The sequence below is a fragment of the Chiloscyllium plagiosum genome, unplaced genomic scaffold, assembly GCF_037043375.1.
Source record: "Chiloscyllium plagiosum isolate Xiang-an unplaced genomic scaffold, Cpla_swu_hap1 HiC_scaffold_3, whole genome shotgun sequence".
In the NCBI taxonomy this organism is placed as follows: Eukaryota; Metazoa; Chordata; class Chondrichthyes; order Orectolobiformes; family Hemiscylliidae; genus Chiloscyllium; species Chiloscyllium plagiosum.
This window is the reverse complement of record NW_028270141.1, coordinates 153,690,400-153,706,264: the sequence shown is the minus strand read 5'-3', so window position 1 is coordinate 153,706,264 and position 15,865 is coordinate 153,690,400. Positions and strand designations below refer to the sequence as shown.

The 15,865-nt window shown below is 43.6% G+C and overlaps 1 protein-coding gene across 1 annotated transcript in view; it reads left to right on the top strand.

Moving 5' to 3' along the window:
* The window catches only part of LOC122540179 (dynein axonemal heavy chain 8-like), a 1,258,818-nt gene that overhangs the window by 371,584 nt on the left and 871,369 nt on the right, over nt 1-15,865 (top strand). Inside the window, exon 19 of the mRNA XM_087976819.1 lies at nt 3,249-3,365. Coding sequence (XP_087832945.1) covers nt 3,249-3,365 — 117 coding nt within the window. The remainder of the gene's footprint in view (nt 1-3,248; nt 3,366-15,865) is intronic.

Sequence of the window (15,865 nt, the reverse complement as noted above, 5' to 3'; positions counted from 1 at the left end):
ATGTCTCCTTGTCTGAGCAGATGGGGCTGAGGTGGAGAAATTGGGAGAATAGGGTGAAATTCTTGCAGGCTACACGGTGGGAGGAGGAGTAATCCAGGTAGTATGGGAGTCTGTGGGTTTGATAGTAAATGTCCATCTGGAGATGGAAATGGAGAGGTCAAGAAAGGGGAGGGAAGTGTGCAAGATAGATCAAGTGATTTTTGACGGCGACTGGAAGTTTTGGCACAGGTCGATGAACTGTTCCAGTTCAGCCTGGGTGCCGGATGCTGCACTGATGCAGTCGTTGATGTAATGGCGGAAGACTTGGAGCACAGTGGTATGCAGGTACTGAAGAGGGACCATTCGAAATAGCTGACAAAGAGGCAGGCGTAGTTGGGGCCCATCTGGGTGCCCATGGCCACCCCCTAGATTTGGAGAAAATGGGAGGAGTTGAAGGAAAAGTTGTTGAGGGTGAGTACCAGTTCGACGAATCTGAGGCGGCGATTGCTGGAGAGGGACTGGATGGGTCTGTTGGAGAGGAAGAAGCAGAGGACCTGGAGGCCATCCTTGTCGGGTATGAGCGTGTATAAGAGCTTCATATCCATAATGAAGATAAAGTGCTGGGGGCTGGGGAACTGGACGTTACTGAAAAGATGGAGGACATGGAGCAGAGGCCGCGGAAGAAGTGCTCCACATGGTGGCAGGTTTGGAATTTGTTGAGGTTTGGGCGGAGGGGTATGAGCGTGAGCCCTTTCCTGAGGACAAACCATTTGGCCTCAGAGAGTTCAGGGTCAGGCAGGATAGTAATATGTGGCAAGGCTTGGGGGTTGGTTTTTGGGGGGATCCCGAGGTGGAGGGGGGAAGAGTGATGGCATGTGATAGGAGGGTTTGAATGTGGTGTGGTGGAGGGAAGTGAGTGTGGGTGAGAAAGGAGATTAGGGGGGAGGTGGGCTGGGGAGTGGGGTGGGGAAGTGGGAAAGGGTGCAGGCAGAATGAGGTGAAGAGGGAGAGGTGGAGGAATAAGGTGCATTGTGGGGTGGATGGATGAAGAGGGAGAGCTGGTGTGCTGCCTGGCTGCATATTTGAACCAAGGTAGTAATGAGGTCAGGAGCTGAGTGGCCCTCACTGAACTGGGCATCAGTGAGGAGGTTGTGCAGTCATCAGCAAACAACCACACCTCTGGCCTTAAGGTGGAAGGAAAGTCATGGATGAAGCAGCTGAAGTTGCTTGAGCCGAGGATACTCCCCTAAGGGACTTATACAGAAATGTCCTGGAGCTATGATGACTGACTTCCAACAACCACAACCATCATCCTATGTGCCAGTTATGACTCCAACTTCCCACTGGTTACAGTTTTTCGAGGGATGCTTGATGCCACACTTGGTCAAATGCAACCTTGATGTTAAGGGCTGTCACTTTCACCTCACCCCTGGAATTCAGTTCTTTTGTCCATATTTGAACCCAGGTTGTAATGAGGTCAGGAGCTGAGTGGCTCTCACTGAACTGGGCATCAGTGAGGAGGTAGTTACCTCTGTTGATGACACCTTTGATCAGTTTACTGACGATCATGAGGAGACTGAAGGACCAGTAATTGACTGGGTTGGACTCGTGTGCAGGACATATCTGGGCAATTTTCCATATTGTCAGGTAGATGTCAGTCTTGTAGTTTACTGGATCAGCTTGGCTAGGAGTGTGGCAATTTCTGGAGTTTTTATGCAACCCATACCCTGTGATCTCCTACTGCAGCAATGTCCTGGGGTTGAGTTGGTTGGCCTCCTACAACCGCAACTATCTTTTACTCTTCTGAATATGACTCCAACAAGTGGCCTGACCAAAATGTCCATCCACAATAACCCCATTTCCCTGCACTTGGCTCATACCCTTCTAAACCTTCCCTATCCATATATTTGGAAGTTATGAAAAAGGCAAGAAAGGCATAAATTTTCAACCTCAAAAGCATCTCAAATACCTCAGATACAATGGATTAATTTGAAGTGAAGTTAGAGAAAACAGAATGCTAAAAATATTTTTGAAGTGCTAGTTAGTACTTGAACTTACAACTTGGTGACCCAAGCAGAAAAAAAGCTGTGAAAAATTATCATCGGTAAATAGGCGTTGATTAGTTTAGATTCCCTACACTGTGGAAACAAGACCTTCAGTCCAACAAATCTGAAGAGTAACCCACCCAGACCTATTTCCCTCCGACTAATGCACCTCACACTATGGACAATTTAGCATGGCCAATTCACCCAACCTGCACGTCTTTGGATTGTGGGAGGAAACCGGAGCACTCGGAGGAAACCCACACAGACACAGGGAGAATGTGCAAACTTCACACAGACAGTTGCTCAAGGCTGGAATCAAACCTGGGACCCTGGTGCTGTGAGGCAGCAGTGCTAACCACTGAGCCATTGTGACGATTGTTCACATTAATCCTAATATCCCTGAGAAATACATAATTTGCTGTCTTTAATAAATCTAGTAAACTATGGCTGTGAGTTTCCCATCTTCAGACTACGATTGAAAGTGGGAGAGTTTCCATGAGGGAAACCCATGGCCTATGGAGGTAAGAAAGCCTGCTGGATTTTCCAGTATACAGTCAAGCAATTAGTTGGTGGTGGGCTTTCTGACAGAATTATAACTCCAGATTGGGAAGACTCACCAGCCTGGAGCAGCTGCCAGTCAGAGGCTGAAAACGATAGGTTGTATTTGGAGGGATGGGAAGTTTCTGGGGGTGGAGGTTATTTTGGGGAAAGGCATTGGAGGTGTCAAATGTGAGGACAGGGAGGTAGCTATTTGCACCCATGCTCCAGTCCCTTGGTTTTATGCAAATTAGTGTAGATTGAGAGGTCACTCCCTTCCAAGCTGACAGTTTACCAGTCAAGTAGACTAACCCTTCCTCATTTCGCTTGGAGTTGAAGTAATTGGAGCACGAGTGGGTAAAGGCTGTGAAACAGTACTCAATTTACCATTTAGGGACCTCAATTGATAACAAGGTGAGAAACTCAGTCTTGGGCCTTGTCACCCTTGTCATGGCAGGAAGGTGAAAAATATCTCTTCACTGCCATCATACATGATTACCTACCCCTTCTGTCATAGCTTCCACTGCTTTTTCAAGAGGGAGTAATTACACTTTGGCTCTATGTGTATATTGTGTAACTTTAAAGAGATAGAGAAAAACCAAACCTAGTATCAATGATGGCCGTTTTATAACAATTTCATAACAATTACAGTTTTGTGTTCATAGTTTATTGTTTCTTTTCCTTTAGATTGAATCTGTTCTGAGACAGGGAGCTGCCTCACTGAATTGGTCATCAATAACACTTGACAAATTCTTCTCTGATGTGAATTCAGCCATCGAAGAGTTGACTTCATTGCTCAAGACAGTAAGTAGATTTCTGAAAATGGTTACATTTTCTTACTAAACTGAAAATAGTAGTAGTGGGAAACAGAGCATCTCATTTGAATTAAGAGGTGGTAAGTTTCCTGGTCAACGGTTTAATATGTGCACCTTGTAAGACACCTACTGTTTACAGAAATTAAACACCTTACTATGGTAAAATCAAGCAAAACTTTCAATGATGTAAAGTATCGGGCTCATGGAGCTTAGTTACAGAGTTTTGAAAAGTCTTAAGTGTTTCTATATTAATTGTTGCCCACTAACCTTTCTGGACCTAGTTTTAATTTTACAGACCTAAGATATTGTAAGTGCCACTCCTGGAATTCTTAATAATTTTTCAAATACTAATATTCCTGATTACATTGTAAATCTGAAAATCTCTACTGCAGCAAATTTCCAAAGACATTGCAACCATAACTGAGATCCCACCATGAGCCTATGGTTAGCAATTTGATTTTGTTGACAGAATACTATGGACCATAAGAAGTCATCACATTCTATCATTTGCTTCCAGCTATTGGCCAACAGGAATTGTTTTCCACATGTGCTGTTTTAAAAATATATACTGTCTATAAAGGCTTTGGTTTTAATGCATTATGTGATTGTGTCTATGTCGGGATTAAAAGGAAAAAGATTAATTCCAGATTATAGCTGGAAGTGAAATATGTCAAGTGAAATAGGGATTGATAGGAAGGGTGAGGGGAGTAACAAATTAAAAATATTACATATGAATGCACGAAGCATTAGAAATAAGGTGGATGAGCTTGAGGCTCATTTGGAAATTGGCAATTATGATGATGAGAGGATAACAGACGTAGCTTCAAGTGGACAGGGCCTGGGAAATGAATATTCAAGGCTATATGTGCTATCGTAAGGACAGACTGACTGGCAGAGGGGGTGGGGTGGCCCTGTTGGTAAGGTATAATATTCAGTCCCTTGCGCGGGGTGACCTAGAATCAGGGGATGTAAAGTCAGTATGGATAGAGCTGAGAAATTCTAAGGGTAGAAAGACCCTAATGGGAGTTATCTACAGGCCCCCAAACAGTAGCCTGGATGTAGTGTGTAAGTTGAATAAGGAGCTGAAATTGGCCTGTCACAAAGATATTACTACAATTGTTATGGGGGATTTCAACATGCAGGTAGACTGGGAGAATCAAGATGGTACTGGACCCCGAGAAAGGGAGTTTGTGGAGTGCCTCCGACATGGATTCTTAGAACAGCTTGTGCTGGAGCCTACCAGGGAGAATGCAATTCTGGATCTGGTGTTGTGCAATGAACCGGTTTTGATCAGGGACCTCAAAGTAAAGAAGCCATTAGGAGGTAGTGACCACATTACAATAAGCTTTAATCTGCAGTTTGAAAGGGAGAGGGTAGAATCGGAAGTGACAATATTTCAGTTGAATAAGGGGAACTATGGAGCTGTGAGGGAGGAGCTGGCCAAAGTTCAATGGTGCAATACCCTAGCAGGGATGGCAGTGGAACAACAATGGCAGGTATTTCTGTGTATAATGCAGAAGATGCAGGATCAGTTCATTCCAAAAAGGAAGAAAGATCCTAAGGGGAGGCAGGGGTGGCCGTGGCTGACGAGGGAAGTTAAGGACCATATAAAGACAAAAGGGAAAAAGTATAACAGAGCAAAGATGAGTGGGAAATCGGAGGACTGGGAAGCTTTTAAAGAACAACAGAGGATAACTAAAAGGGAAATACGCAAAGAAAATATAAGATACGAAGGTAAACTGGCCAAAAATATAAAGGAGGATAGTAAAGGCTTTTTTAGGTATATGTTGAGAAGAAAAATGGTTAAGACTAAAATTGGGCCATTGAAGACAGAAACGGGTGAATTTGTTACGGGGAACAAAGAAATGGCAGAAATGTTGAATTGGTACTTTAGATCTGTTTTCACTGGGGAAGACACGAGCAATCTCTCAGATGTAATAGTGGCTGAAGGACCTGAACTGAAGGGAATTTGTATTAGGCAGGAAATGGTGTTGGAGAGACTGTTAGGTCTGAAGGCTGATAAGTCTCTGGGACCTGATGGTCTGCATCCCAGGGTACTGAAGGAGGTGTCTCTAGAAATCGTGGATGCATTGGTGATCATTTTCCAATGTTCTATAGATTCAGGATTAGTTCCTGCGGATTGGAGAGTGGCTATTGTTGTCCCACTTTTTAAGATAGGAGGGAGAGAGAAAACAGAGAATTATAGACCAGTTAGTCTGACGTCAATGGTGGGAAAACTGCTGGAGTCAATTATAAAGGACGAAATTACGACACATCTGGATAGCAGTAACAGGATAGGTCAGAGTCAGCATGGATTTATGAAGGGGAAATCATGCTTGACTGATCTCCTAGAATGTTTTGAGGATGTAACTCTGAAGATGGGCAAGAGAGATCTAGCAGATGCAGTATACCTGGACTTTCAGAAAGCCTTTAATAAAGTCCCACATAGGAGGTTAGTGAGCAAAATTAGGTCTCCTTGGATGCTGCCTGACCTGCTGTGCTTTACCAGCAACACATTTTCAACTCTGATCTCCAGCAACTGCAGACCTCACTTTCTCCAGCAAAAGTAGGGCGCATGGTATTAGGGGCAAAATACTGACATGGATTGAAAATGGGTTGGCTGACAGGAAACAAAGAGTAGTGAAAAACGGCTCCCTTTCGGAATGGCAGGCAGTGACCAGAGGTGTGCCGCAGGGATCGGTGCTGGGACTACAGCTTTTTACAATGTACATTAATGATATAGATGAAGATATTAAAAATAATATTCGCAAATTTGCTGATGACACAAAGCTTGGTGGCAGGGTGAAATATGAGGAGGATGTTAGGAGAATACAGGATGACCTGGACAGGCTAGGTGAGTGGATGGATGCATGGAAGATGCAGTTTAATGTGGATAAATGTGTGGTGATCCACTTTGGTGGCAAGAACAGGAAGGCAGATTCCTACCTAAATGGAGTCAAGTTAGGTAAAGGGTCAGTACAACGAGATCTAGGTATTCTTGTCCATCAGTCAATGAAGGAGGAGGAAGTGAGGTCTGCAGATGCTGGAGATCAGAGCTGAAAATGTGTTGCTGGAAAAGCGCAGCAGGTCAGGCAGCATCCAGGGAACAGGAGAATCGACGTTTCGGGCATAAGCTCTTCTTCAGGAATGAGGAAAGTGTTTCCTCATTCCTGAAGAAGGGCTTATGCCCGAAACGTCGATTCTCCTGTTCCCTGGATGCTGCCTGACCTGCTGCGCTTTTCCAGCAACACATTTTCAGCATCAGTCAATGAAAGCAAGCATACAGGTACAGCAGGCAGTGAAGAAAGCTAATAGCATGCTGGCCTTCATAACAAGAGGAATTGTGTATAGAAGCAAAGAGGTCCTTCTGCAGCTGTACAGGGCCCTGTTGAGACCACACCTGGAATATTGTGTGCAGTTTTGGTCTCCAAATTTGAGGAAAGACATTCTGGCTATTGAGGGAGTGCAGTGTAGGTTCAAGAAGTCAACTCCCGGAATGGCGGGACTATCTTACGCTGAAAGATTGGAGCGACAGGGCTTGTATATGCTTGAGTTTAGAAGGCTGAGAGGGGATCTGATTGAGACATATAAGATTATTAAAGGATTGGACACTCTGGAGGCATGTTTCTACTGATGGGTGAGTCCCGAACCAGAGGACACAGTTTAAAAATAAGGGGTAGGCCACTTAGAACAGAGTTGAGGAGAAACTTCTTCACCCAGAGAGTGGTGGGTGTATGGAATGCTCTGCCCCAGAAGGCTGTGGAGGCCAAGTCTCTGGATACTTTCAAGAAAGAGTTGTATAGAGCTCTTAGGGATAGTGGAATCAAGGATTATGGGGATAAGGCAGGAACAGGATACTGATTGAGGATGATCAGCCATGATCATAATGAATGGTGGTGCAGGCTCGAAGGGCAGAATGGCCTACTCCTGCATCTATTGTCTATTGTCTAACCAATATTTGCCACTTGTTGTAAGAACAGATTATTTCCAATGAATCCTGGTGAAAACCTTTTATTATGGATAGAGATACAAAAAAGAAGCAATTGAATCAAGACGTTTATACTAATGGTGACAGTGGTGGAATACAGTGGCATGTTACCAATGCGCACATCCTCTCACAGTCATAACACATGCATCAGATGAATTTCAGCCTGTAACGTTTGTGCATTTTTACAGCAATGAGTTCTTATTTGCTAACTTTCCATTTGCAAGTAAGATACCAACTTGTCCTACATTGGAGAACTGTCTTAATATAGAGCAACAAATCGTCTGGTTGGATTTTCTCAGTTTTCTGTGGAACAGAGAGACCTAGGGTTCAGGTATATAGTTCTTTGAAAATTGCATCACAGGTAGACAGGGTAGTTAAGAAGGTAAAAACACAGACTTCAGATGCTGGAAACCAGAGTCTAGATTAGAGTGGTGCTGGAAAAGCACAGCAGGTCAGACAGATTCCTGATGAAGGGCTTTTGCCCGAAACGTCGGTTTTCTTGCTTCTCGGAAGCTTTTTGACCTGCTGTGCTTTTCCAGCACCACTCTAATCTAGGGTAGTTAAAAAGGCATTTAGCACAATTGCCTTCATTGAGTCAGAGAGTTATAGAGTTGTATAGCACAGAAATAGACTTCCAAATTTTCCATGCCAACCAGATATCCTAAATTAATCTAGTTCCATTTACTAGTATTTGAGCCATATCCCTCTAAACCCTTCCTATTCATGTACCCATCCAGATGCCTTTTAAATGTTGTAAGTGTACCCACCTCTACCAATTCCTCTGGCAGCTCAACACATACATGCCCCCGCTGTGTGAAAAAGTTGCTTCTTGATTCTCTTTTAAATCTGTCCCTTCTCATATTAAACCAATGCATTCCAATTTTGCACTCACTAACCTAGGGAAACAATCTTGGCAATTTAACCTATCCATTCCCCTCATGATTTTACAAACCTCCATAAAGTCACCCTTCAGCCTTCGCCGTTCCAGGGAAAATAGCTGCAACACTTCTGCCTCTGCCTCTTCCTCAAGTCTTCCAATCCTGACAACATCCTTGCAAATCTTTTCTAAACCCTTTCAAGCTTAACAACATATTTCTGATAGCAGGGAGATCAGTGTTCCAAAAGTGGCATAACCAATGTCCTCGGCGAAAGTGAGGACTGCAAATGCTAGGGGTTAGAGTTGAGAGTGGTGCTGGAAAAGCACAGCAGTTCAGGCAGCATCCAAGCAGCAGGAGAATCGATGTTTCAGCCAAAAACCCTTCATTAGGATTAGTGGAGGGGTACTGGTGGGAACGTCGGGAGAGGAAGACACAGAGGGCTTGGAGGCCATTGTCATGACAGATGCAGGTGTATAGGGACTGGATGTCCACAGTGAAGATGAAGCGTTAGGGGCCAGGGAAATGAAAGTCTTGGAAGAGATGGAGGGAGTGGGTGGTGTCCCAACCATATGTGGGGAGTTCCTGGACCGTAGGAAATAGAACAGTATCAAGGTGTGTGGAGAGGTGATCGGTGAGGCAGGAATAGGCCGACACAGTAGGTCAGCCGTAGGCTTGTGGATCTTGGGTAGGAGGTAGAACCAGGCGATGCGGGGTTCCCGAACTATCAGGTTGGAAGCTGTGGGTGGGAGATCCCCTGAGGCGATGAGGTGGTGTACGGTCTGGGAGATGATGGTTTGGTGATGGGAGGTGAGGGGGCAGTAGGAGAAGGCGCCAAACTACCACTGTGCCCCCCCCCCCCCCCCCCCCCACCTTGTCAGCTGGTTTAATGGTGAGGGCGTTTGCCCAAAACATCGATTCTCCTGCTTCTCGAATGCTGCCTGACCTGCTGTGCTTTTCCAGCACCACACTCTCGACTCTAACCAATGTCCTATAGAGTTACAATATGACCACCCAACTCCCATACTCAATGAACTGACTAATACAGGCAAGCACACCAAACACCTTCTTCATTACCCTGTTCAGACCATTGAGTATAGGAGCAGGAATATCATGTTGAGGTTTCACAGGACCTGGGTGAGGCCACTTTTGGAACACTGGTCTCCCTACTGTCGGAGAGATGTTGTTAAGCTTGAAAGGGTTCAGAAAAGATTTACAAGGATGTTGTCAGGGCCGAACAGGCTGTGGCTACTTTCCCTGGAACGACGGAGGTGCTGTGTACAATTCTGGTCTCCCTGCTATAGGAAGGATATTATTAAATTGGAGAAGGTTCCAAAAAGATTTACCAGGATGTTTCTGGTACTGGAGGTTTTGATTTATAAGGAGAGGCTGCATAGACTGTCACTTTTCTCACTGGAAGGTAAAAGGCTGAGGGTGACCTTAAAGAGGTTTGTAATATCGTGAGAAGCATAAATAAGATAGAGTCATAGAGATGTACAGCATGGAAACAGACCCTTCGGTCCAACTCGTCCATGCCGACCAGATATCCCAACCCAATCTAGTCCCACCTGCCAGCACCCTGCCGGCCCATATCCCTCCAAACCCTTCCTATTCATATACCCATCCAAATGCATCTTAAATGTTGCAATTCTACCAGCCTCCACCACTTCCTCTGGCAGCTCATTCCATACCCGTACCACCCTCTGTGTGAAAAAGTTGCCCCTTAGGTCTCTTTTCTATCTTTCCCCTCTCACCCTAAACCTTTGCCCTCTAGTTCTGGACTCCCCGACCCCGGGGAAAAGACTTTGCCTATTTACCCTATCCATACCCCTCATAATTTTGTAAACCTCTATAAGGTCACCCCTCAGCCTCCGACAATCCTGGGAAAACAGCCCCAGCCCATTCAGCCTCTCCCTATAGCTCAAATCCTCCAACCCTGGCAACATCCTTGTAAATCTTTTCTGAATCCTTTCTGAATCCTTTCAAGTTTCACAACATCTTTCCGATAGGAAAGAGACCAGAATTGCACGCAATATTCCAACAGTGGCCTAACCAATGTCCTGTACAGCCGCAACATGACCTCCCAACTCCTGTAATCAATACTCTGACCAATAAAGGAAAGCATACCAAACGCCTTCTTCACTATCCTATCTATCTGCGACTCCACTTTCAAGGAGCTATGAACCTGTACTCCAAAGTCTCTTTGTTCAGCAACACTCCCTCGGACCTTTCCATTAAGTGTATAAGTCCTGCTGAGATTTGCTTTCCCAAAATGCAGAACCTCGCATTTATCTGAATTAAACTCCATCTGCCACTTCTCAGCCCATTGGCCCATCTGATCTGGTCAAGATCCTGTTGTAATCTAAGGTAACCCTCTTCACTGTCCATTATACCTCCAATTTTGGTGTAATCTGCAAACTTACTAACTGTACCTCTAATGCTCGTATCCAAATCATTTATGTAAATAACAAAAAGTAGAGGACCCAGCTCCAATCCTTGTGGCAGTCCACTGGTCACAGGCCTCCAGTCTGAAAAACAACCCTCCACCACCACCTTCTGTCTTCTACCTTTGAGCCAGTTCTGTATCCAAATGGCTAGTTCTCCCTGTATTCCATGAGACCTAACCTTGCTAATCAGTCTCCCATGGGGAACCTTGTCGAACGCCGTACTGAAGTCCAAAAAGACAAAAGTATTTTCCCTGGGGTGGGGTAGTTCAAAACCAGGGGGTATATCTTTAAGGTCAGTGGAGAAAGATTTAAAATGGATATGGGGGCAATGTTTTCACACAGAACGTTGTACGTATGTCGAATGAACTATCAGGGGCAGTAGTAGATGCAGGTACAGTTACATAATTCAAAAGATATTTGTATAGTTAAAGGTACTGCTCCTCGGATGCTGCCTGAACTGCTGTGCTCTTCCAGCACCTCTAATTCAGTATATTAGCCAAATGCAGGCAAGTGGAACTAGTTTAGTTTGGGAAACTTTATCGGCGTGGTCGGAAGGGTCTGTTCCCATGCTGTATGACGGTCTGACTCAATGACCCCAGGACATACCCAGACACCTTTCCACATTATGGCCAGATCCTGTATTAAACCATACTGGAACAACTTGGCTTGCATTTGAATACTTCTGGAGTAAAAATCTTCAATATTATTGCCAGCATTTTAGCAAGGCCTTTTACCCTTGCAGCATCCCATTTCTTCTGCTGCTGTTCATATCATATGGAGTGAGTCATATGGTTGAAAACAGTTATCGATGATGCTGGAGACCTTAGCAGGAGGCCAAGATGGTTCATCCTTCTAACTAAATATGGATGCCAAACGTTTAAGTCTTATCTTTTGCAATGAAGTGGGGATTTCTGTGGAGTCTCCATCTCCTGTTAGCTGTTTAATTGCCCACCGTCATTCAAGCTTGGTTGTGGCAAGTCTGCAGGCCTCAGATCTGATTTGTTGGTCAAGAAATCACTCAGCCCAATTTCTTATATGCCGCCTAAAGTGTTTGCCATTCACATAGTTGCATGTTGTAGCTTCATCAGTTCGACACTTCATTTTTAGACATGATTGGTCTGTCCCTGAAGCCCTCCTGCAGCCTTCTTTGGCCCAGCGTTGATCTCCCAGTTTCATGGTAGCCATGACACCAGGGTGCCAGCGTTGGATTAGGGTGGACAAGGTCAGAGGTCAGATGACACCAGGTTATAGTACAACAGGTTTATTTGAATCACAAGTTTTCGGAGCATTGACCCTTCATCAGATGAAGTGAGAGAGAAGCACATAGCTTATCTCTCTGCCTCATTTAATCAGATTATAGGTCATCCCTTTGTTGTTATTCAGCAGTTGACACTTTACTCACACTGTCTGACATTCTTGATAATATGCAGAGACCTATTATTTGGCCTGTTGACACTCCACTCACACCATTTCTATGATCTTTTGATCTCTCTATCCATTGACCTCTCTGCCTATAAATTCTATGCTTGTGTGCTACAGGGAACACTTCAGCGGTAAAGGACGTTCAGCCTCCAATCTTTAGGTAAGCATCTCCAGGTCAGTTTTTGAGATACACAGCCATGCAAAATCACCAAGCAAAAACTGATAGCCAAGTTCTATACCCATGAAGACAGCCTTAGCCGTGATCTTGCGTTCATGTTGTGCTATATGTGACCCCACCATACTGTTCTGCATTAGTAAAGTCTTCCTTAACTAAAGTCTTCCTTCCTGTTTTGACGCCATCACCTTGATAGATTGTTATGATTTCTCTACCTTAATTAGTTTGTACAGTTTTGGTTCACTTATTATTTTGGTTACACCCTCTGCATGCGACTCTTATAGCTATCTTATTATTCCAGCCATTTCATTTTTCTCCAGCACCACCTTATTTTTAATTTTTTGTAATTATCTCTCTGCCTCATCTAATCAGATTATAGGTCATTCCTTCACTTGTTATTCAGCTGTTGACACTTTACTGAAACCGTCTAACTCCGTTGATCACCTGCAGAGACCTACTATTCAGTCTGTTGTCACTCACACCTTTTGTATGATCTTTTGATCTCTCTGCCTATACATTCTGTGTCTCGAGCGTGGTGCTGGAAAAGCACAGAAGGACAGGCAGCATCTGAGGAGCAGGAAAATTGACGTTCTGGGCAAAAGCCACTCTTGACTCTAATCTCCAGCATCTGCAGTACTCACTTTCACCTATAAATTCTGTGCCTGTGTGCTTCTCTCTCGCTTCACCTGACGAAGGGACAGCACTTCAAAAGCTTGTGATTTCAGATAAACCTGTTGGACTCTAACCTTATGTCAACTTATTCCTGACTTTGTTGTTAGTGGTAATAAAACAGGTAAACCAGGCCAGCAGGTTACAGATTGTGGTTGAATACAATTCTGCTGCGGCTGATGGGACTCTGCAGTGGTCACTCCTGCCATCATGGATGTATGCATCTGTGACAGGTTGATTGGTGAGAGAAAGGCAAAACAAATCTTTCCTTCTGATTGAGTACCTCACCACCTTCCACAGACTCAGTCTATCAGCCTTCAAGACTCAACCAGTTCTCAGTGATGGGCATTTAAGTCCCCAATCCAGAACACATTATGTGCCACTGTCACCCTCCAAGTGATATTCAATGTGGAAGAATACTATTTTTTCAGCTGAGAGTAGGTCATAGGTAGTAATCAGCAGGAATTCCACTTGCCCATGTTTGACCTGATGCTATAAGATCTTATGGAATCTGGAGTCAATGTCAAGGACTCCCTCAGCAACTTTTTCCCTACCTTGTACCATTGTGCTACTGCCTCTGATGGGTCTTACTTGCTGTTGAGACGGGAAATGTCTGGAAGTGGCGATGGCTTTGCCTTTTACATCATCTTTAAGGTATGATTCCAAGAGTATAACTATGATTATCCTGTGGGATAGGTTTCCCAATATTAGCACGAGCCCTTCAGATGTTTGTTTGAATTTGGAGGTTTGTGATCACAGTTAACCAAAAATGCAATCAACCATCTGTAAGTAATTTCAGATAATTTGCTAAGAAGCAGAAAATTAAGTATGATATTTTAAATTATTGGATAAAGAAAAGAAATACACAAGCCATTACAGTTGAGGACAATTTACTAATCCTGAAGCTGTTCTGTAGAATGCAGAGGCAGAGGTGGTGGACTCCTTTGATTTGAAGTGGTGGAGTGAATGTGCTTGATCATTTGAGTCTTTGGTTTGTTTCCCACTCAAGTTGATGTAGAGGAATTCCTGGTCTTCTCCCAAGGCGATGGTGGTTCATTCCCCCAGGATCCTCTCTGTCTCTCTCTCTCTCTCTCTCTCTCACACACACACACACACACACACACACACACACACACACACACACACACACACACACACACACACACACACACACACACACACACACACACACACACACACACACACACACACACTCACTCACTCACTCACTCACTCTCTCACTCACTTCCCACAAATCCTGTTAACATAATTTATTTGCCAGTGATCACAAGTAGCTACCCAAGATGAATGTTGTCTCCTTGCCTGCCTTCATATGAGGGACAGTTTATCATTCTTTCTAAGAATAACAAATTTTAATTTTCCCAAACAGTAAATTAATAACAGATTACATATGGCACCAGAAAAGTCATTGGTGCTAGTTCAATGAGGTATCACAATCTCAGTAATTCTTGTGACTTTTTGTTTTGTTTACATATGCTAGAAATTTGGAAAACTAATTACTACTGTAAAGCAGTTAAATTAAATCAATTTTAAAGTGATCCCAATTTCTACATTTAAACAAGTAAGTCTTTGCAAGGATGGTAGCTATGTCTTTCTCGGTACCTCAGCTGATACCAGTGGCTAATTCAATTTCTTTCCTTTGTTTCACTTTTGTAACAAATTGATATAACTGGGTAGCCTGCTCAACCATTTTAGAGTTCATTGCTGTGGGTCTGGAGTCACATGTGGACCAGATCAGATAAATAGTAGATTTACTTTCTTAAAGGATATTAGTGAAGCAAAAGTGGCAAGATGTTTGGCAATTAACACTGATAATATGGCTGTCATTAGTCTTGCTTTTTATACTAGATTTTACTGAATTCAAATTTAACTTCCATGATGAAATTTAAATTATCAAGGACATTAGATTATTACCATTATACTACCACCTCTGTTGAATTAATGCCTACCAATTGGAGGTTCAGAAATGTTTGTTTCATTGGTCAGAGGATTGATATTGGCGTGAGGACATCATTTGCAGCTGAACAGGACTTTGGTGAGGCCACTTTTGATGTACTCTGGACAGTTTGGTCACCCTTCAATAAGAAGGATTTTATTAAGTTGGCAAGGGTGCAGATTTGCAAGGATGTTAGTGGGACTAGAGGGTTTGATTTATAAGGAAACGATGGATAACATGGGACTTCTTCTACTGGAGCATAGGAGGTTGAAGGATGACCATATCGAGGTTTATAAAATGATGAGTGGCATAGCTAAGGTGAATAGCAATGGTCTTTTCCCTGGGGGGAGGGGGATATCAAAACTAGAGGCCATAGTTTTACCCCAATGGACAACATTTTCACACAGGCTGGTTCATATGTGGAGTGAATTGTCAGAGGAAGTGGTGGATGCAGGTACATTACAACATTTCAAAGAGATTTGTACATGAATAGGAAAGATTTAGAGGAATATAGGCCAAATGTAGGCAAATTGAATCATAGAGTCATACAGCACGGAACCAGACCCTTTGGTCCCACCAGTCGATGCCAAAAAGTCTCAAACTAACTAATCCCACCTTCCAGCTCCTGGCCCATATCCCTCCTATTCATATACCTATCCAAATGTCTTAAATGTTGTAATTATACCCACATGCACCACTTCCTCAGAAACTTCATTCCACGTGTGAACTACCTTTGTGTAAAAAATGATCATGTCTTTTTTAAAATCTCTCTGAAGTCACCTTAAAAATGTGCCCTCAGTCTTGAAATCCCCCATCCTAGGGAAAAGACAACTACCATTAACTTTATCTATACCTTTCATTATTTTATAAACTTATAGCCATCTATCAGGTCGTCTCTCAACCTCCTATGAGTCAGTGGAAACAGTTCCAACTTATCCAGCCTTTTCTTATAACTC